Source organism: Lolium perenne, chromosome 3 (genome assembly GCF_019359855.2).
Source record: "Lolium perenne isolate Kyuss_39 chromosome 3, Kyuss_2.0, whole genome shotgun sequence".
NCBI lineage: Eukaryota > Viridiplantae > Streptophyta > Magnoliopsida > Poales > Poaceae > Lolium > Lolium perenne.
In genome coordinates this window covers 82,613,183-82,635,447 of record NC_067246.2, presented here as the reverse complement: position 1 = coordinate 82,635,447, position 22,265 = coordinate 82,613,183, and the positions used below count along the sequence as shown (strand labels likewise).

The 22,265-nt window shown below is 43.7% G+C and overlaps 1 protein-coding gene and 1 long non-coding RNA gene across 2 annotated transcripts; one reads left to right on the top strand and one right to left on the bottom strand.

Annotated features, from left to right (window-relative positions):
• Positions 1-13,532: 13,532 nt before the first annotated feature.
• LOC127339443 (BTB/POZ and MATH domain-containing protein 3-like) lies at positions 13,533-14,585 on the bottom strand. Its single transcript, XM_051365299.1, has one exon. It carries the CDS (start codon positions 14,583-14,585, stop codon positions 13,533-13,535), a length of 1,053 nt encoding a protein of 350 aa, XP_051221259.1.
• Positions 14,586-17,428: 2,843 nt separating this feature from the next.
• LOC127341781 (uncharacterized) lies at positions 17,429-20,990 on the top strand. The gene is made up of 2 exons (XR_007875894.2): positions 17,429-17,906; positions 18,235-20,990. It is a non-coding gene; the product is annotated as an uncharacterized lncRNA (long non-coding RNA).
• Positions 20,991-22,265: the final 1,275 nt, after the last annotated feature.

The following is a 22,265-nucleotide window of genomic DNA, read 5'->3' as shown; positions in this document are numbered from 1 at the left end:
TTGGTTCAGGAAGAGCCACATTCACACTCCCTATGGGTACTACTATTGTAATTCAGAATGCACTCTTGTATCCTGAATCAATGCGTACCCTTATAAGTTTCAAAGATATCCGATCAAATGATTTCCATCTTAAAACTGTTAAGATGGATAAGAAAGAATATTTGCTTTTAACAAAAAGCAACGGATACGAGGAACAAACTCTCGAAAAATTCCCTTCATTTTCTTCCGGATTATACTTTACATACATTAAACCCGTACCTTATGTTGCGTACAAAATAATTTTTCAAAATCTTGATAAATTCAAGACTTGGCATGATCGCCTTGGTCATCCTGGAATAGGTATGATGAGAAAAATTATAAGGAATTCTATTGGTCATAATTTACCAATTAAAAGATTTCCCAAGTCATCAGATTTTGTATGCACCGCATGTGCTACCGGGAAATTAATTATTAGGCCATCCTACCTCAAAGTTAAAAATGAATCACTTAATTTTCTTGAAACAATTCAAGGAGATATATGTGGTCCAATACAACCTTTATCTGGACCATTTAGGTACTTTATGATGTTAATTGATGCATCTACTAGATGGTCACATGTGTGTTTATTATCAACACGTAACCATTCCTTTGCCAAATTAATATCTCAAATTATCAAATTAAGAGCAAATCATCATGAACACAGGATTAAAACAATAAGAATGGATAATGTGGCAGAATTTAGTTCACGCGCATTCAATGATTATTGTATGGCCTTAGGCATTTATCTAGAACATTCTGTACCTTATGTTCATACTCAAAATGGATTGGCTGAATCTTTAATCAAAAGAGTAAAATTAATTGCTAGACCATTGTTGCAGAATTGCAATTTACGAACCTCTTGTTGGGGACATGCGGTTTTACACACCGCAGATCTGATACAAGTCAGACCAACTGCATATCATGAAACTTCCCCATTTCAAATAGTACGAGGCAATCAGCCAAGTATTTCCCACCTGCGAAAATTTGGTTGCGCTGTATACGTACTGATACGTCTCCGACGTATCGATAATTTCTTATGTTCCATGCCACATTATTGATGATATCTACATGTTTTATGCATACTTTATGTCATATTTATGCATTTTCCGGCACTAACCTATTAACAAGATGCCGAAGAGCCAGTTGCTGTTTTCTGCTGTTTTTGGTTTCAGAAATCCTAGCAAGGAAATATTCTCGGAATTGGACGAAATCAACGCCCAGGGGCCTATTTTTGCACGAAGCTTCCAGAAGTCCGAGGGAGAGATGAAGTGGGGCCACGGGGCGCCGCCACACTAGGGCGGCGCGGCCCGGGGGGGTCCTGCGCGGCCCTAACGTGTGGGGCCCCCGTGACGCCTCCGACTTCGCCCTTCCGCCTACTTAAGGTCTTCGTCGCGAAACCCCCAGTACCGAGAGCCACGATACGGAAAACCTTCCAGAGACGATGCCGCCGCCAATCCCATCTCGGGGGATTCAGGAGATCGCCTCCGGTACCCTGCCGGAGAGGGGAATCATCTCCCGGAGGACTCTTCACCGCCATGGTCGCCTCCGGAGTTATGAGTGAGTAGTTCACCCCTGGACTATGGGTACATAGCAGTAGCTAGATGGTCGTCTTCTCCTAATTGTGCTTCATTGTCGGGTCTTGTGAGCTGCCTAACATGATCAAGATCATCTATCTGTAATGCTACATGTTGTGTTTGTTGGGATCCGATGGATAGAGAATACTATGCTATGTTGATTATCAATCTATTATCTATGTGTTGTTTATGATCTTGCATGCTCTCCGTTATTAGTAGGGGCTCTGACCAAGTTTTTGCTAGTAACTCCAAGAGGGAGTATTTATGCTCGATAGTGGGTTCATGCCTCCATTAAATCTGGGACAGTGATAGAAAGTTCTAAGGTTGTGGATGTGATGTTGCCACTAGGGATAAAACATCGATGCTATGTCTAAGGATGTAGTTGTTGATTACATTACGCACCATAGTTAATGCAATTGTCTGTTGTTTGCAACTTAATACTGGAAGGGGTTCGAATGATAACCTGAAGGTGGACTTTTTAGGCATAGATGCATGCTGGATAGCGGTCTATGTACTTTGTCGTAATGCCCAATTAAATCTCACAATACTCATCATATCATGTATGTTCATGGTCATGCCCTCTTTATTTGTCAATTGCCCAACTGTAATTTGTTCACCCAACATGCTTATTCTTATGGGAGAGACGCCTCTAGTGAACTGTGGACCCCGGTCCATTCTTAACATCGAATACAATCTACTGCAATACTTGTTCTACTGTTTTCTGCAAACAATCATCATCCACACTATACATCTAATCCTTTGTTATAGCAAGCCGGTGAGATTGACAACCTCACTGTTACGTTGGGACAAAGTACTTTGGTTGTGTTGTGCAGGTTCCACGTTGGCGCCGGAATCCCTGGTGTTGCGCCGCACTACACTCCGCCGCCATCAACCTTCAACGTGCTTCTTGGCTCCTACTGGTTCGATAAACCTTGGTTTCTTACTGAGGGAAAATTTGCCGCTGTACGCATCACACCTTCCTCTTGGGGTTCCCAACGGTCGCGTGTTGTACGCATATCAAGACTGTTTTCTGGCGCTGTTGCCGGGGAGATCAAGACACGCTGCAAGGGGAGTCTCCACCTCCAATCTCTTTACTTTGTTTTTGTCTTGCTTTGTTTTATTTACTACTTTGTTTGCTGCACTAAATCAAAACACAAAAAAATTTAGTTGCTAGTTTTACTTTATTTGCTATCTTATTTTCCATATTAAAAACACAAAAAATTAGTTACTTGCATTTGCTTTACTTATTTCATCATGTTTTCTCCTAAGTTTATTCTTAAGGATGTACCGGTAGGCCGAGGGTCTATCCTCGGGAAAGATAATATAGAATATTTTTTCACTCACATTAGTATGGTTGAAGATTTTGAAGATAGACACCTGGTAGAACTTGCTCCTACTTATGAAATTGCTGCTGCTTCTTTAGTACACATGTTAGAAGCTAGATTTGTTAACCTCAACCCCATAATGCAGCATATGTTCCTTACACTAAGTGATATGGAAGAAGGAGAGAAGAAAGATTTTGTCCTAGAAACCCTTCTTAAAGAATTTGGTGATGTAGCAAGAGAAGCTAGAAAGGTCTTTACTAAATATAATATGCTTGGCTCTTGTACAAACTTTGCTAGCACCCTTGAAAAGATGGAAAAGGATAGACAAAAGTACACTAATAAGGTTAATTATGAGGGGGATATTAAAACATCAATACCTTGCAAGCTCTTGGGAATGTGCGAGGCACTAGAAAAGAATTTTGATTGGATTGTTCCTGAAGATTTGTTTGATGAGAGTAGCAAGCCTAAGGGTAATGAAAAGGGAGCCTCTGAAACTTACATAGATAAGATACAATGCATAGTTGAGAAAACTCAAACCCCCGCTGTAGATGCTTCGTCTCTTGATAATACTTGATACACACTTTCTGCGCCTAGCTGAAAGGCGTTAAAGAAAAGCGCTTATGGGAGACAACCCATGATTTTACTACTGCACCTTTATTTTTTATTTGAGTCTTGGAAGTTTTTACTACTGTATCAATCTCTCCTTATCTTAGTTTTGTTGCATTGTTGTGCCAAGTAAAGTCATTGATAGTAAGGTTCATACTAGATTTGGATTACTGCGTAGAAACAGATTTATTTGCTGTCACGAATCTGGGCCTAATTCTCTGTAGGTAACTCAGAAAATTATGCCAATTTACGTGAGTGATCCTCAGATATGTATGCAACTTTCATTTAATTTGAGAATTTTCATTTGAGCAAGTCTGGTGACTCTTAGAAATTCGTCTTTACGGATTGTTCTGTTTTGACAGATTCTGCCTTTTATTTCGCATTGCCTGTTTTGCTATGCTTGATGGATTTTTTGATTCCATTAACTTTCAGTAGCTTTGTGCAATATCCAGAAGTGTTAAGAATGATTATGTCACCTCTGAACATGTGAATTTTGATTGTGCACTAACCCTCTAATGAGTTGTTTTGAGTTTGGTGTGGAGGAAGTTTTCAAGGATCAAGAGAGGAGGATGATACAATATGATCAAGGAGAGTAAAAGCTCTAAGCTTGGGGATGCCCCGGTGGTTCACCCCTGCATATTTCAAGAAGACTCAAGCGTCTAAGATTGGGGATGCCCAAGGCATCCCCTTCTTCATCGACAACATTATCAGGTTCCTCTAGTGAAACTATATTTTTATTCCATCACATCTTATGTACTTTGCTTGGAGCGTCTTTTTATTTTTGTTTTTGTTTTGTTTGAATAAAATGGATCCTAGCATTCATTGTGTGAGAGAGAGACACGCTCCGCTGTTGCATATTGACAAATATGTCCTTAGGCTTTACTCATAGTATTCATGGCGAAGGTTGAATCTTCTTCGTTAAATTGTTATATGGTTGGAAACGGGAAATGCTACATGTAGTAATTGGTAAAATATCTTGGATAATTTGATACTTGGCAATTGTTGTGCACATGTTTAAGCTCTTGCATCATATACTTTGCACCTATTAATGAAGAAATACATAGAGCTTGCTAAAATTTGGTTTGCATAATTGGTCTCTCTAAGATCTAGATAATTTCTAGTAAGGGTCGAACAACAAGGAAGACGGTATAGAGTCTTATAATGTTTACAATATGTCTTTTATGTGAGTTTTGCTGTACCGCTTCATACTTGTGTTTGTTTCAAATAACCTTGCTAGCCTAAACCTTGTATCGAGAGGGAATACTTCTCATGCATCCAAAATCCTTGAGCCAACCACTATGCCATTTGTGTCCACCATACCTACCTACTGCATGGTATTTCTCCACCATTCCAAAGTAAATTGCTTGAGTGCTACCTTTAAATTTCTATCCTTCACCTTTGCAATATATAGCTCATGGGACAAATAGCCTAAAAACTATTGTGGTATTGAATATGTACTTATGCATTTTATCTCTTATTAAGTTGCTTGTTGTGCGATAACCATGTTCCTGGGGACGCCATCAACTACTCTTTGTTTAATATCATGTGAGTTGCTATGCATGTCCGTCTTGTCTGAAGTAAGGGCGATTTACCATGAGTTGAATGGTTTGAGCATGCATACTGTTAGAGAAGAACATTGGGCCGCTAACTAAAGCCATGATCCATGGTGGAAGTTTCAGTTTTGGACAAATATCCTCAATCTCATATGAGAAAAATTAATTGTTGTTGAATGCTTAAGTATTAAAGAGGAGTCCATTATCTGTTGTCTATGTTGTCCCGGTATGGATGTCTAAGTTGAGAATAATCAAAAGCGAGAAATCCAATGCGAGCTTTCTCCTTAGACCTTTGTACAGGCGGCATAGAGGTACCCCTTTGTGACACTTGGTTAAAACATATGTATTGCGGTGATAATCCAGGTAATCCGAGCTAATTAGGACAAGGTGCGGGCACTATTAGTATACTATGCACGAGGCTTGCAACTTGTAGGATATAATTTACATAACACATATGCTTTATTACTACCGTTGACAAAATTGTTTCTTGTTTTCAAAATCAAAGCTCTAGCATAAATATAGCAATCGATGCTTCCCTCTGCGAAGAGCCTTTCTTCTACTTTTATGTTGAGTCAGTTCACCTATTTCTCTCCATCTCAAGAAGCAAACACTTGTGTGAACTGTGCATTGATTCCTACATACTTGCATATTGCACTTATTATATTACTTTATGTTGACAATATCCATGAGATATACATGTTACAAGTTGAAAGCAACCGCTGAAACTTAATCTTCCTTTGTGTTGCTTCGATACCTATACTTTGAATTATTGCTTTATGAGTTAACTCTTATGCAAGACTTATTGATGCTTGTCTTGAAAGTACTATTCATGAAAAGTCTTTGCTATATGATTCATTTGTTTACTCATGTCATTTACCATTGCTTTGATCGCTGCATTCATTACATGTGCTTACAATAGTATGATCAAGATTATGATGGCATGTCACTCCAGAAATTATCTTTGTTATCGTTTACCTACTCGGGACGAGCAGGAACTAAGCTTGGGGATGCTGATACGTCTCCGATGTATCGATAATTTCTTATGTTCCATGCCACATTATTGATGATATCTATATGTTTTATGCATACTTTATGTCATATTTATGCATTTTCCGGCACTAACCTATTAACAAGATGCCGAAGAGCCGATTCTTTGTTTTTCTGCTGTTTTTGGTTTCAGAAATCCTAGTAAGGAAATATTCTCGGAATTGGACGAAATCAACGCCCAGGGGCCTATTTTGCCACGAAGCTTCCAGAAGTCCGAGGGAGAGACGAAGTGGGGCCACGAGGCGCCGCCACACTAGGGCGGCGCGGCCCAGGGGGGCCCGCGCGGCCCTAGCGTGTGGGGCCCCCGTGACGCCTCCGACTCCGCCCTTCCGCCTACTTAAGGTCTTCGTCGCGAAACCCCCAGTACCGAGAGCCACGATACGAAAAACCTTCCAGAGACGCCGCCGCCGCCAATCCCATCTCGGGGGATTCAGGAGATCGCCTCCGGCACCCTGCCGGAGAGGGGAATCATCTCCCGGAGGACTCTTCACTACCATGGTCGCCTCCGGAGTGATGAGTGAGTAGTTCACCCCTGGACTATGGGTCCATAGCAGTAGCTAGATGGTCGTCTTCTCCTAATTGTGCTTCATTGTCGGGTCTTGTGAGCTGCCTAACATGATCAAGATCATCTATCTGTAATGCTACATGTTGTGTTTGTTGGGATCCGATGGATAGAGAATACTATGCTCTATTGATTATCAATCTATTATCTATGTGTTGTTTATGATCTTGCATGCTCTCCGTTATTAGTAGGGGCTCTGGCCAAGTTTTTGCTAGTAACTCCAAGAGGGAGTATTTATGCTCGATAGTGGGTTCATACCTCCATTAAATCTGGGACAGTGACAGAAAGTTCTAAGGTTGTGGATGTGCTGTTGCCATTAGGGATAAAACATCGATGCTATGTCTAAGGATGTAGTTGTTGATTACATTTCGCACCATACTTAATGCAATTGTCTATTGTTTGCAACTTAATACTGGAAGGGGTTCGGATGATAACCTGAATGTGGACTTTTTAGGCATAGATGCATGCTGGATAGCGGTCTATGTATTTTGTCGTAATGCCCAATTAAATCTCACAATACTCATCATATCATGTATGTGCATGGTCATGCCCTCTTTATTTGTCAATTGACCAACTGTAATTTGTTCACCCAACATGCTTATTCTTATGGGAGAGACGCCTCTAGTGAACCGTGGACCCCGGTCCATTCTTAACATCGAATACAATCTACTGCAATACTTGTTCTACTGTTTTCTGCAAACAATCATCATCCACACTATACATCTAATCCTTTGTTACAGCAAGCCGGTGAGATTGACAACCTCACTGTTACGTTGGGATAAAGTACTTTGGTTGTGTTGTGCAGGTTCCACGTTGGCGCCGGAATCCCTGGTGTTGCGCCGCACTACACTCCGCCGCCATCAACCTTCAACGTGCTTCTTGGCTCCTACTGGTTCGATAAACCTTGGTTTCTTACTGAGGGAAAACTTGCCGCTGTACGCATCACACCTTCCTCTTGGGGTTCCCAACGGTCGCGTGATGTACGCGTATCACGTACCGATATCACCACCGCAGCATACATCCATGGGCCCCCATAGAAAAATTGGAATATATGTGGGATATAAATCTCCGTCAATTATAAAATATTTAGAACCCCTAACAGGGGACCTGTTTACAGCCCGGTACGCTGATTCAATTTTTGATGAGGATCATTTCCCGGCATTAGGGGGAGAAACAAACCACAAAGAATGCCAGGAAATAGATTGGAATGTAACAGACATCCAATCCTTAGATCCACGTACTAAAGAATCTGAATCTGAAGTTCAGAGAATAATAGATTTGCAACACTTTGCAAATAACTTGCCAGATGCATTTACTGATCACAAAGGTGTCACTAAATCATATATCCCTGCAGTCAATGCACCAGTACGAGTAGAGGTACCAAATAAAACTACTCAACTCCCAATTACAAATAAAAGGGGAAGAAATCTGGTCTCAAGGGAAAAGGCTTCTCCAAACCCACCGCGGAAACAAAGAAAATCTATGACGGTAAATGCAAATCAACCTGAAGTTGATAGACACCAAGATGATGTTCAACATCAAGAACCTAGCATAAATGTGCACAAAAATTCTAATGCTGGGACATCGAAACAACCAAACTCCGTTGTTATGGGAAATCACACGGTGCCTGAAGAAACTAATGAAATTTCCATAAACTATATCGATTCGGGAGAATCATATAATAGAAAGACTACAATTGTCGACACATATTTCTCCTCTAAAATTGCTAAAACCCTTCAACTGGATCCAGAGCCAAAATCTATGAAAGAGTGCCTGAAGCGCTTGGATTGGCCTAAATGGAAGGAGGCAATTGAGGCAGAATTGCGCTCGCTTAATAAAAGAGAGGTATTCTCTAAAGTAATACCTACTCCTCAAAAAGTCTTCCCTGTGGGAGCTAAATGGGTTTTCGTTCGAAAAAGGAACGAAAATAATGAGGTGGTGAGATATAAAGTGAGACTAGTAGCACAAGGGTTTACGCAGAGACCCGGTATCGACTACGACGATACATATTCTCCTGTAATGAGTGGAATTACGTGTCGATACTTAATATCATTGGCAGTACAAATGAATTTATCAATGCAGTTAATGGATGTAGTGACCACATATCTATATGGGTCACTCGATGCGGATATTTATATGAAAGTCCCTGATGGACTTAAAATCCCTAATCCAAATATAAATCGTAACATGTATTGTGTAAAATTACAAAAGTCACTCTATGGCTTAAAGCAGTCGGGTAAAATGTGGTATAACCGGCTTAGTGAGTTCCTTCTTCAGAAAGGATACTCAAATAATGATGATTGCCCATGCGTTTTCATTAAGAAATCCTCAAAAGGATTTTGCATCATCTCAGTTTATGTTGATGACCTCAACATTATTGGTAACGCGGCAGATATATCTGTAGCACGCAATCATTTAATGACGGAGTTTGAGATGAAGGATTTGGGAAAAACCAAATTCTGCTTAGGTTTACAACTTGAGCATCTTTCCTCAGGAATACTCGTTTATCAGCCCGCATATATTCAGAAAGTTTTGGAAAAATTCAATATGGATAAATCATATCCATCCAAAACACCCATGGTCGTTAGATCCCTTGATATGGAAAAGGATCCTTTTAGACCTAGGGATGATAACGAAGATGTATTGGGATCTGAGTTTCCATACCTTAGTTTGATAGGAGCACTAATGTACCTTGCTAATTGTACTAGACCAGATATTGCCTTCGCAGTAAATTTACTGCCTAGACACAGTGCAGCTCCAACAAAACGCCATTGGGCTGGAGTGAAAAATATCTTCAGGTATTTACAAGGTACTAAAGATCTTGGTTTGTTCTATCAGAAAAATCAAGACATGACTTTAACTGGCTATACTGATGCTGGCTATCTTTCTGAGCCCCATAATGCTAGATCATAAACTGGATTTGTATTTTTATATGGTGGAACCGCTATCTCATGGAAGTCAACAAAACAGACTTTAGTAGCAACCTCCACTAACCACTCTGAAATAATTACATTATATGAAGCTTCACGTGAGTGTGTATGGCTTCGCAGAGTGATTAATCACATCCAGACCTCATGTGGTATAGGTTCATTAGAATCACCAACTATTATCTATGAAGATAATGCTGCATGTGTTGCTCAAATGCATATGGAATATATTAAAAGTAATATCACAAAACATATTGCTCCAAAACTGTTCTTTCCTCATGAATTACAGAAAAATGGAGAAATTGATATTTTGCAAACAAAATCATGTGACAATCTTGCAGATTTGTTCACTAAATCTTTACCAGCAGCTGCATTTCAAAAATGCATTTATGGCATTGGTATGAGACGACTTAGAAATTTGCAAAGTTCAGGGGGAGAAATTTCCCATGACTGAACTTACTATTTATGATCCGATAACAATATATTGTATTTTTCCTTATGAGTTCTCCAACGGATTTCTTATATAGGTTTTAATGATACAATTATTATACCAACGGTATATCGGATTTCTATATTCTCCTTATATTTTTCACAGGATTTTTGGAGGACATACATGGATTGGATTGAAGAAAATCACGTTCTTACAAGACTTAGGACTATCAGGACGTTCGCATTCAAGACGCAATGGATAATTACAAAGCATATAAGATTTTGAAGACAGCATTGTCCAAGGGGGAGTGTTAGTAATAAATTAGCGTTGTAATTAGGCTAATAAGGCAGTTAGGATTTCTATTAGAAAAACTACCTGGCAGTTAGAAATATCGCGTTGTCCAAACGCTGTCTACACCGAACAGTCGCTACACCTTTTGGAAGCGACCCAAACCTTGTAACCGGCATTGTAAGCACCTGTTGGGGACCTATAAATACCCCACAGTCACAATCAATAGAATCAATCATTTCCCTTCATTCTCTGTGCTTTTCTTCAGATACAAGGATACACACAGAACGAATTACAACACTGCACTAAGAGCGAGACAAGCTTGCAGAAGTGCAGACCGCCGTTGTTCGGCACCAAGGACACCAGCTGGAGGCACGGCGAGGCACTGCCCGAAGCAGAGTTGTAGTCTTTAATCCGAGGAGAACAACCAGGACTACAGCACCCGAGGCACCAACCTGTTCTCATGCCGAAGAGGTCCCCTGCCCTCTCGCCTGGCTCGAAGGCGTCGAACCATCGGACATGAGAGAAGCTCACCCGAGAGTTGCAGAGGTGTTGGGCACCGGACCCGGCGCCGCCCTGGAGAAAGATTACCTTGACGAAGATCACACCAGACCTGCCACACTGCCGAGCACTTGGACACCCCCCAGCGACGAGAAATCCGCCGGGATCACCTGCAGAGGACGGGGCAGACTGCCGTCGACACACGCATACGGGCCAAAGATCGCCGCAGCTGCTCATGAACCAGCATTGCCCAAAAGATTCAACCTTCAGCTCCGCCACCCTACCCAAACCTCCCCAGGTGGCGCCTCCAAGAAGGTCACGGCGCAGCCGTGCGTCGCCGCCGCCCAATCAGCGAGATTTTGGACTTTCGTTCGGGAGGTGGGGAAAAGGTGAGCAGTAGTCAAGGGCATCAGCTACTACCTCCGGAACCGACGTGAACCGTAGATCCACGCCGCAGACGCCGCCCGCCGCCGCCTCACATCCTGAGGAGTCGAGGACGCCGGACCGAGGCACCCACCACGATGCCCGCCGCAGGACATGGGGGGGGGGGGGGGGGGGGACGAACCAGCGCCCTCGCCGCTCGTCGACTAGACGCATCGGGGCCGCCCACCCGAGGCAGCCCAGATGAGGCCTAGACCTAGGCCCGCAGGCCCATATCTGGGCCCGCCGTCGCCACCCCTGGCCACGGGCACGCCGCCGCAGGGCCGCACCAGCTAGCAGAAGCAGCGCCGCCACCCCGCCGTCGTTGTGTCTTCACCACGCCGTGGTCAGGCCACCGCGCCGCCGCGCCAGACTTCGAGCACGGCGCCCCCGCCGACCGCGCCAGCCCGTGCCACCACAGCCACGCGGAGGAGAGAGAAGCCCCGCCGCCGTCGGCGCCCCGAGGCTTTGCCCGGCGACGCCCTCTGGCGGAGGCGAGGGAGGGACATGGGGAGGAGGGGCTGGAGGTTGGGGGGAGGCGAGGGTTTCGCCCTGCGCTCGCGGGAGCGACAGGACGAAACGGGAAACCGAGAAAGAATTCTCACGGACCACGGACAAACTGAACCCCTCCCCCGCGAGCTATGGCAATCGGCTTACATGTTCCTCATGGTAATAAATCTGTTCTAGCGTGATATCTCCATATAGTTATTACTAGTACTTAGTACTGTGCGATGCCACCTTAGGTGCTCATATGTGTTCCTGATATTTTAGGGAAATTCTACCTAGTGGATGCTGTAGATGGAGCCAAACCTGGTTTTCTGCCACCTTTCCGCGGTGCGACATATCACTCGAATGAGTGGGGGAATAATCATTTGCAATATGCAAGGGAATTGTTCAATCGTAGGCACTCAGCTCTACAAGTGACCGCAGAACGTGCGTTCTCATCACTGAAGCAGAGATTTAAATTTCTTGATGATGGAATCCCATTCTTCCCCTTTTCTACTCAAGTGGATGTTGTGATGGTTTTTGTCATCCTCCACAACTGGGTTATTTCCTAAGGCATTGATTGCTTCATCCTGCCAGAGAGTAATTGCAAACCTAAACCCCCTAGTTTGCAAAGGGGGGAAATACATGACCATAGCCAAATAGTTAAGTTCAGACAAGCGCTTGCCGTCAAAATGTGGGAAGACCATCAAAACTACAAGCACAGTGACGCTGACTTCTTCAACACCCCAATTGGCTATCACAAGATTTGCCGCAAGCTTAGGTAATGGTATGGCTTTGGGTGTATATGTATATGCTAAGAGTTGGGGTGATCCTCTTGCTGTAAATGTGACCGAGAATGAACATGCCAATGGCGGAACTGACACTTCTGCTTCAATTGTGGAAGAGTTTACACTTCCTTTTCTTATTCCCAAGGGGGAACATTGGTGATTCCTCCAGCACTAGAGCACAAAAAAAGGCCAAGCTAGACAATGATGATGAGTTGACACATTTGATGGCTAGCATTGACAATTATAGTCCGAATCTATACGGATTTTAAGCCAAGGGATCCCAAATGTGAAGATAAATCATACTCTTAATACGCATCGTTGATCAAAGACCAAGAGCAAAGCCTCATGTTGATTATGCAACAGTTTATAATTGTAGGCAACAATTTATAATTGTGGCGTAAGCTGTTGCAATATCACAATAACCACTGCTCGGGACTATGGATAATTGACTTAAGTATTGATGTACCATAACATGGCGATTCTCTCAAAAATCATGGTAACAAGATTCCTTCCTTATACATTTCCGAACTTGTGTAAAGTTTGGGTTGCATATGGACAAGGATAAATGGAAATTATTTGCAAGTACTAGTGGAGATGAAACGAACAACAATGAAGATATCGAATAGCAAAATGGTAACCAAGCCATTCTTATTAACATAACCACCAGGGAACTATCACTTCTGGAGATATGATCAGCATTCAGCAAAGCAACCTGATAACAAAGCCTTCCCCGATTGCTTTGTAAGCTTGCAGGAATGCAACCAATTATCAAGACAAAACAAAGTGATGCCACTTCGCATCTCTTAAAAAACAAAGAGTATATGACATACCAACAGAACTGTGTGATGTAACTCAAAAGGTCCAGAAACCAGTAAACAATTGCTAAAACAAGATAACTACTACCCTTGTTCCTCAATATAAGATGTTTTGGCAGGCCATGGAAACGCTTGACAACGTAATTCACAAAGTCTAGAAATCATGAACTACCATTGCTAGAATACTGGGCATCACTGGGCTAAAGGTCTCGAGGGCATGGCAATCAGCTCCATCACAACAGAAGGACAACTCCTATAGACATGCTGGAAGCCCTCAGTGGCCACGACTGCGCTCCGATTTGCCGGGCAGCTGAGAAAATCAAAGCATGCCTTCTTCAGCCCAACACAATGGTGCTGCTCAGCAAGTGCCAGGATGGTAGCAACGCTGCCTACATCGATGTACTCGCATAATTTTTCCTCACAGATAAGCTTCAGCCTCTCCATGTTATACCTATCTGCCGCGACAAGCAGATGTTGGCACATGACATCTTCCTCGTCCTCTTCTGTTTTGGTCTCTGGTAACGAGTCAGTGTAGACGAAACGAAGCAAAGCTTTGAACACTTGTGGCTGCATGTCAGTTATGTGTACAACACCCGCAGCATCACCCTCCTTCATTGAGCCAAAAAGCTCCGCGCTGAAGACTGGCGATCGGGCCGCGAGCAGCCACCGGTGCGCAGGGAACTTCTCATCGCCGACCTCAAACACTACATCGGCTCCCTTCTTGGTGTTGAGGAGATCACCGAGGTGCTGGTTCAGGTCGGATGGGGGCACGGTGACAAACTTTGTACCAGAGGTCTTGGCCATTTCGGTGCGGAACTCATCGATGACTACGATGTCACACCTGATAGCGAAAGAGTCTACGCTGAGATACTTGGACTTCTCAAAGGCTTCCCTTTTGATGAACTTTGCAGTCCCCCAGCCGCTCTTGCCTGCAAAGTTCTTGGCAACTACCGACGTCAGAGAAGGTGCTTGCTCCTCCACCTTGTCGACGAGACGGAAACTATGCTGAGCCTTCACCTCTGTGTTGGCATCCTCGTCGAGAAAGAGGAAAATAGATATGTAATCTGCAGATTCTGATTCTTCGCCGTTTGGGTAGTAATTGATGTGCCAACGATGGCCGCCGACGGTGAACTGGTGCGATTGGAGGGACTTTCCTGTGGGGAGATCCTTGGTGCAGGAGTAACCGTCGACCGTGAGAAGGTGGTACCCTCTCGCCCTGGCAGCGAAGATGGTGGAGGCGGACATCAACGGCTTGGTACGGAAGCCGGCATGGGCCATGGCAAGCGTTCTCCAGGGGGGGCTAGGTAGTTGCAACTCTCCCCGTCCCCAGCGGTTTTTGTAGAGGATTGATGTCTGCTGCTGCTCCTGTTTTTGTAGGGTTAGAGAGCAGGATATGGGGAAAAGAGGAGGAATCGATGAAGGAGATGAAGCGAACAGTAAACCCTTACGGAAGACTCTACCTACCTCTAGTCGCATGGGCCGTAGTAGCAGCTGGGCTTACACGAAGTAGTTGATTGTTTAAGCGTAGGATACCACCGCTAAAAAAAAGTTTCGTAGGATACCATACCAAGGCTAACATTTTTATGCCCTAAAAAACATATGGTAGTTCGGGTTGTTTTCTTCTATGTTGAAGTTTTTATGAATAACTTTTTTCCTCTAAAAATTGTATTCCCTCCGTCCCACAAAACATGTTGAAAGTTTGCGAAAATTTGGATGTTTCTAGGCACTAAATAGTAATAGATACGTCTAAATTTTGACAAACATTCAACATGTTTCGTGGGACGGAGGGAGTACCTTACTAGATGCAGTTCTTGATGCTATTCCCATCAAGGTTTTAATAGATATGAACACTGATTTATGCAAACTATATACCGATGAGAAATTGAGGCTGCGGTCCCACCAAGGCGCTTGGCTCGATGGGTTCCCGACACTCTTTTACCATACTCGTTGGGATTTAGTATTTGCATGTGGCACCATTTTCTTTGCAAGAAGCGATAATAGGAGTGTGGATTCCCTAAAAAAAACTCTCAAGATTTATTGTGATGGTTCTGCCCAGAAAGTTAACCTCGGTAAGTCGTCTTCCTTTTTTATGTTAGCATTGCTCCGACCAAGGTGAAGGAAAGGGTGAAAGAGAGGTTGGAAGTACAACGAGGTCCGCAATGATTGATTTATATCTAGGGATGCCTACATCTGTGGGTCGCTCGCTAGCTGCCACCTTTAAGTTTCTCTATGAAAAAAATTGGAGATATATCAATGGCTTGTCTGATAGATCGTTGTCAAGGGCTGGAAATAAGGCCTTACTTAAGGTAATTAGTTATCCCTACTTTTGTCAAGACTTGTTTGAACTCCTAGTTGCCGCATGTGAAAGGATTAAATCGGTGATTTCTAACATATGGTGGGGAGTTGAGAATGGGAGGAAGAAAATGCACTAGAAATCCTTGATATGATTGTTGACACCAAAGGCTTTAGGGGGCATGGGTTTTCATGATATTTCTTTCTTCAATTATTCTATGTTGGGGCAAAACAAGGGTGGCAGCTGTGTATTGTGCCTAACCCATTGTGTGCTCGTCTTCTAAAGTGAAGTTACTTCCCTAATACAGACGATCTGCTTCATATAATTAGAGCATGTCTAACAAATCCCTTATTTTTCTGCTCCTTAAAACGCGAGTAGATGGTCCTGTATTCACTTTCCGCCGGCCGAAAACTTGTCTGAGCTAGCAGACCCGTATCCCCACCCCGTAAAACAGAATCCTACGAAATATTCTGTTTTCAGCGGCGGCGCGTGGGTGGCTATGGCGGCGGCGCGGGGAAAACGGTTGGGAATTCTGAAATATCCGCGCGCCCTAGTGAAATAGGATGAGGGGTTGGCTCTGTATTCAGCCTCCCGCCCCGTACAGGTAAGGGGCGAAGAGCCGCCTCATAGCCAAAACTATAAAAAATTGACACGGAAGCCTATTTTACGGGGTCTACTAGATGACCAGGTAGCGTCCAACCCCTTATTTTGGCGGTTATTATATAGGTTTGGCTCTTTTAATGGGTCTTTTAGACATGCTCTTAGAGAAGTATTTTGCATGGCATCGATCTTCATTTCCAAGGTGTACCGTACAGCGAAACTGTCTTGGAAGTCATGACATTGGCGTATGCACAGCTGGACGATTCAGCGATTTCCTTTCCAGGTTCGCATCTTCAGCTGGTGGTGAACCGTGAACGAGCAGAGTAGCAGCCAGTTGTGCTCGTGGGGAATTAGAAAAGAATAGCCGGTGGTGGGAATTCGTTGTGGTCTGGTTGGAGGAGACGAAGAGGCTGCGGAACACAGGTGGAGGAGCCAGTTGCACCCGTGACGGAAGGCCGACGAGAGAAGGGTCGGCGACCGGCAGGCGGCGGGTGGAGGGCCTCCGACTAACCTTAGATTACCTACGCTTCGTGGGATCTAGGGGTTCAAATCGGGAGGAACAGGGGTGGGGAAGCCATGGAGAAGGAGATGAGGGCGGTGGCGGCCGACCCTGGAGGCGGTGGTAGCAGCGGGTGTCCGGCAGCGCCGGCCCTGAGCCCCTGAGCGATGTGTGAGAGCAGCCGAGTGAGCTAGGGCGAGGGGATGAGGATGAGATTTGTCCACGCGGGGAGGTAATTCAGCTAATGGACGGGATGAGGAGTCTGGCTCGACGAGCTGCTCGAGCCGAGCCGAAAGTTTGTCGAGCCGAGCCTTGAGCCTCTTTTCTGAAAACGTTTATTCTACAAGCCGAGCCTGGCTTGGCTCGATTTTCTCCGAGCCTTACCGAGCCGAGCCGCAATTCCACCCCTAGGTGTACGGTCGGTCATTGGTGATGGGAAGACCGTCAAGATTTTGGAAGAAAGGTTCCTCGTTTTTCACCGATGGTGATCCGGCCTGTATCACCTATCATGGCATCAGCTAATGTACACTGTTGATAAACGAGGAGGATGGGGCATGGAACCAGGAGAATGTGCATGCCTCTCCCTCAAAAAAAAAAAACAGAGAATGTGCATGCCTTTTTTTTACCCAAGTGCTAATAAGTGCACGGTGGCCAGTTTGTCAAAACGAGCCCTCGATTTGTGTCCATCCGATCGACTCGCATCGACGCGTTCCGTGCCTGATCATTCCGACAGCTTCCATCTGAGGGTCCCACAAAACGCTCCCTGTCGTCACTTGCTTGCTCCCGCACGCGCATCTCTTCCATCGATCCCCTTTCTCTCAGCCGCTCGCCGCGGCAGTAGTGGCCCTCGCCGCCGCCTCAGAGGAGCCGCGCCGCCGCCAGTGTTCTAGTCTCTGCAGACGAAGCCCCGAAATCAAGCGCCATGCTCCGAATTCAAGCGTCCGCAAGCTATCCCCAAATCCCCTGCCGCACCAGCCGCTTCCGTCTCTCGCCTCCTGCTTCCCGCGGCCGCATCGGGCCCGGTGTTGCTCATCCCCACCCCATGAGTTGGAGCACTACCTCATCGCGGAAGCACTCCCACAGATCTGGAGGTGTGGTGCTGGAGCGGTCCAAACCAGCAGCCCTACTACTGGCCTGCTGGTGACCTGCCCGACGATGCCGGCGACTCGTGTAGGTGAGCAACAATCAATCATTATTTTCCAACACATTCAGTTTCCTTTCCATCTCTGTTAGCTACATACATAAGTGCTGCCCATGCCTTGCTTTTGTTTCAACCGGAGAGAAATGGGGATAAGTCTGGATCACCTCGTCCACATGTTAGTGATTAATTGAAACAAACTCGTTGCTGCCCATTCATGCTTTATGGTTTTCAGTTGGCAGCAGTGTTAAACAACACAAACATCAGACACTTGATGCAGTAATATCAGACAATGTAAATTTTCATAGCAAAGTAGTTCCACTTCCATTGCATTTGAAACTGATCTGAAATAAACTTACATTAGAGAATACGGGGAAGGTCACACAGGTGCAGTTCATGGGGTAGTGGCTGACGATGACGAGGAGTTCCCTCAGCAATCGGAGTGGCTCCCGTCCCATGAATTCTCAATGGGGATACTGAAGCCACTTTCAAAGTTCTGAGCGCTTGAGGGCACGGGATGGTCGATGACTAGAATGACGAATTACATATACATTTTCGTCGATGCATATTATGCTTTGGTTTCACTTAGATTAGGAGAACAATGACATAACAGAGTTGTCTAGCTCCACTCATGGTTTGTTTCTTTGTGCTTTGCCCAGGTTTGGTTTAGTTGCTATCCCCGCTAATTTAGTTTGGTTTCTAAATATCCATGAACAAGGGTTGTTCATCGAACTTACTAAATTGTTTAGCCACTTTAGTTTAAATTGTTTTTGCACATCCGTGGAGTAGGGGTTGTTGATTTGTTTCACTGCTCAATCATCAAACTATTAATTTTTTTATCCCTTTAATTAAGTTGGTCAACCACCTCGGATAATTTACCTAATGATCACTATTAAGTTGTTTTTCACCCATCCATGGGTTAGGGGGTTGACGTTCTTGTCTGACCAGGGGAATCATCCACATGATAAGTTTGTTTAGCCTACTAATTAAATTGAGCAGCCATTTTTAGTCTAGTTACTTAATGATCATTATTAAGTTGTCTTTTTTCTTGGCTTAGACACACACACAAAAATATCATTCCCTTAGTACTTCAGTGTGATATTAGAGATTAGCGTTCAACCATTTTGAGGTGTGTGAAGTAATCGAGTTGGTGTCCTCACTTCCCAAGACAAATCTCCTAAATTGCTACCGAGTGTAGGACTATGTTGCTTCACGTATGGGCCAAGTAGCTTACACAATGTCGATTCATAGTATTCTATTGCTAAATTGCTTTTTCATATAGTAATTTTTTGCTTTCAAAGGTATACTAAGTTGATTTCATGCTACATATAATTGTACTGATATCCTATTTTCCCAATTGAAGTCTTGATATGCAAAGTTTCAGTGTGAGGGGTGGGGTACTGTTTTGGTGGTAAAGAATGATGAGACAAAGAATAGTAGTACATGCTACTGGCATATGTTAAGTTTCTTTCCACTTATCTCAATACTGATTAGTTGCTTCCAAGTTTAAAGAAAATTGATTTCTCTGCACCATACAGTACTTGGTGCTTTCTCTATGTTGCAGCTTATATTACATTGTTGCTTCATACATACACTAAGTTGCTTTCACATATTGCTTGAACCATGCTTGAAGTTTCTCGATCACATTTGACAGATAGAGATCCATAGTTGCAGTAGGGACAATGTAGATTTGAATGGCGATTTCTGATTAGTTGTTTGTTAAAAAAAATTCATGCAACCGAGTTTGGGTACATATTTTCCACCTAGTTGTATTTACTGTACCCCTTAGTTCCAACAGGGATGATGTAAGGTTTGTATGGTGATTTCTAGGTTTTTTTTTTCCCTCAAATCCATGCTTCCAAGTTTGGGTACATGAATTTCCATCTAGTTGTGTTTTACTCTAGCCTAAGTTGCAATAGAGATGATGTAGAATTGTATGGTGATTTATAATTAGTTGTTTTTTTATGAAATCCCCACAACCAAGTTTGGGTACATGAGTTTCATCTAGTTGTATTTATTGTACCCCTTAGTTGTTGCGGGAATGATATTAAGTTGTATGGTGATTTCTGGGTTTTTATTTTTCCTTAAATCCATGCATCCAAGTTTGGGTACATGGTTTTCATCTAGTTGTATTTACTGTACCCCTTAGTTGTTGTAGGAATAATGTTAAGTGGTATGGTGATTTCTAGGTTTTTATTTTTCCTTAAATACATGCATCCAAGTTTGGGTACATGATTTTTATCTAGTTGTATTTACTGTACCCCTTAGTTGTTGTAGGAATAATGTTAAGTTATATGGTGATTTCTAGGTTTTTAGTTTTCCTCAAATCCATGAATCCAACTTTGGGTACATGATTTTCCATCTAGTTGTTTTTTTGCTCTAGCCTAATTTGCAATAGCGATGATGTAGAATTGTATGGTGATTTATAATTAGTTGTTTTTTATGAAATACCCACAACCAAGTTTGGATACATGATTTTCATCTAGTTGTATTTACTATACCCATTAGAGCATCTCTAACCGAACCCGTCAACCCCGTCGGAACGGAACTTTTCTGGCGGATTTACGGGTTCGGGCCGAAAGCGCTATAGACCAGAGCCCGAAACGGTGGCCCGGCCCGTAAAAGTTTCTCGGGCGCGAGGCTCGCCTCGTATTAAAACGGGCCGCGGAGGGGAGTTCGGTTTCCAAACCCTACTCCCCTCCGCCGCTGCCGCCCGCTCCGCCGCTGCCGCCCGCTCCGCCGCCTCGTTCCACCTCCTTCAACAAGCAATCGTCACCTTGCCAGCGCTGCTTCACCGTTGCTCCACCTCCCCATGGCTAACCGTGGTAGCTCCGCTAGGGGAGGCGGTGGTTTGGGTGGCGGGGAATCACCGTCGCGGCCCCTCGTTTTCCGCACGGAGGTGGAGCGGTGCAAATTCAACCGGTCGGAGCTACACCTCGCGGGGTTGGCTGCCACAAAGACAACAAATTGTTCTTCGGACGTCTTCTAAGTTGTATTTTTATCGGCGGTATTATTGGTTCCGCATGTGAGCTAAGTTGTAATTTTGCATAATAAATTTTAGACTCACGCGTTTGCTAAGTTGTATACTCATTATTACTAATTTGTATACCCTACTGCAAAGTTGCATGTCCTACCTGTGAAGTTCCATATCTCTATACCTAAGTGTGAGCAATTAGTTAGATTTATGGAGTGTAGCAATTGTGTCTTCTCTAGTTGCAACCTAGCAGGGGATGACGCCAAATGCAACCCCATTTGGGAATGGATGGTAAAGTTGTGCATCATCATTGAAACTTGTCTATCATCGTGTCTAAGTTATCTACCAGTAGTACTAAGTTAGCTAGCATCATTGTTATCAAGTTGTGTATCATTGTCGTGAAGTTGCCTACCGATTTGCCGTGACACTAGAGTTGCTGCAATGGCGCTTCGACAAAGATAAAATTGTTGGTTCAAACATATGCTAAGTTGTATTTTCATGCAATATTTATCGTTGTCGCGCATGAACTAAGTTGCTTTTGTAGAAGTAAATTTCCCCTATAAATTTGCTAAGTTGCATACTACGGACAGTAGACAGTAAATCGTTGCTTCACATGTGTTCTAAGTTGAGTTTTGCCGACAGATGTACTAAGTTGTATTTTTCCCTGAAGTAAGTTGTTGCTTCACACATGGAGTTTGGCTGTTCGGATCAGTTTTGCAGAGCAAGCACACGAGGCCATACAGCCCTCGCGAGAACGCTGCCGTTAAGGTCGATCGTTTCCCACTTCCTTGATTCCATCAAGCTGAGTCGATCTTAATTAGAGTTATATATGATATGTTGCATCCCTAATAGTGAACCCTCACGAGGACGCTGCCGAGGTTGGTCGTATCCCACTTCCTTAATGCTATCAAGCTGAGCCGATCTTATACAATAAGTTGCATCCCTTAGAATATGCTGCAGTATGACTAACGGCTAGTAGAGCAAAGTTGATGTCTCAATACAAGTGTTGATGACGGTTGTTGGTTGTTGCTAACTGAGTATCTTAGAAATTAAGTTGGTACAAAATATACAAAAAAAGTGTAACCAACTCTTTATACGAAATTGCTTCGCCATAATGCTAGAGTTGCTTTTCCGCAACAACTAAATTGGTTTTCGGAAAAAAAAAATTTGTCAAAATATATACAAATGGGATCTAGTTTCGAAGATCTCGTCGAGAGAGGCCCAACAGTGAAAACGGATCGCAATTTCGACAAATAGTTTGAAAGTTATAACTTTTTTTAAAAAAATCGCTTGACATTAAATGCGCGTATAGTTTCTATATGCCAAACTTACTTTTTTTTAGTGCGTGTGCGCTTTGGCCGTGGGTTCCTTTTTCGAATCGGTGGGGCGATGGCTGGCTAGAACTAATGAGCCTCCGTTTG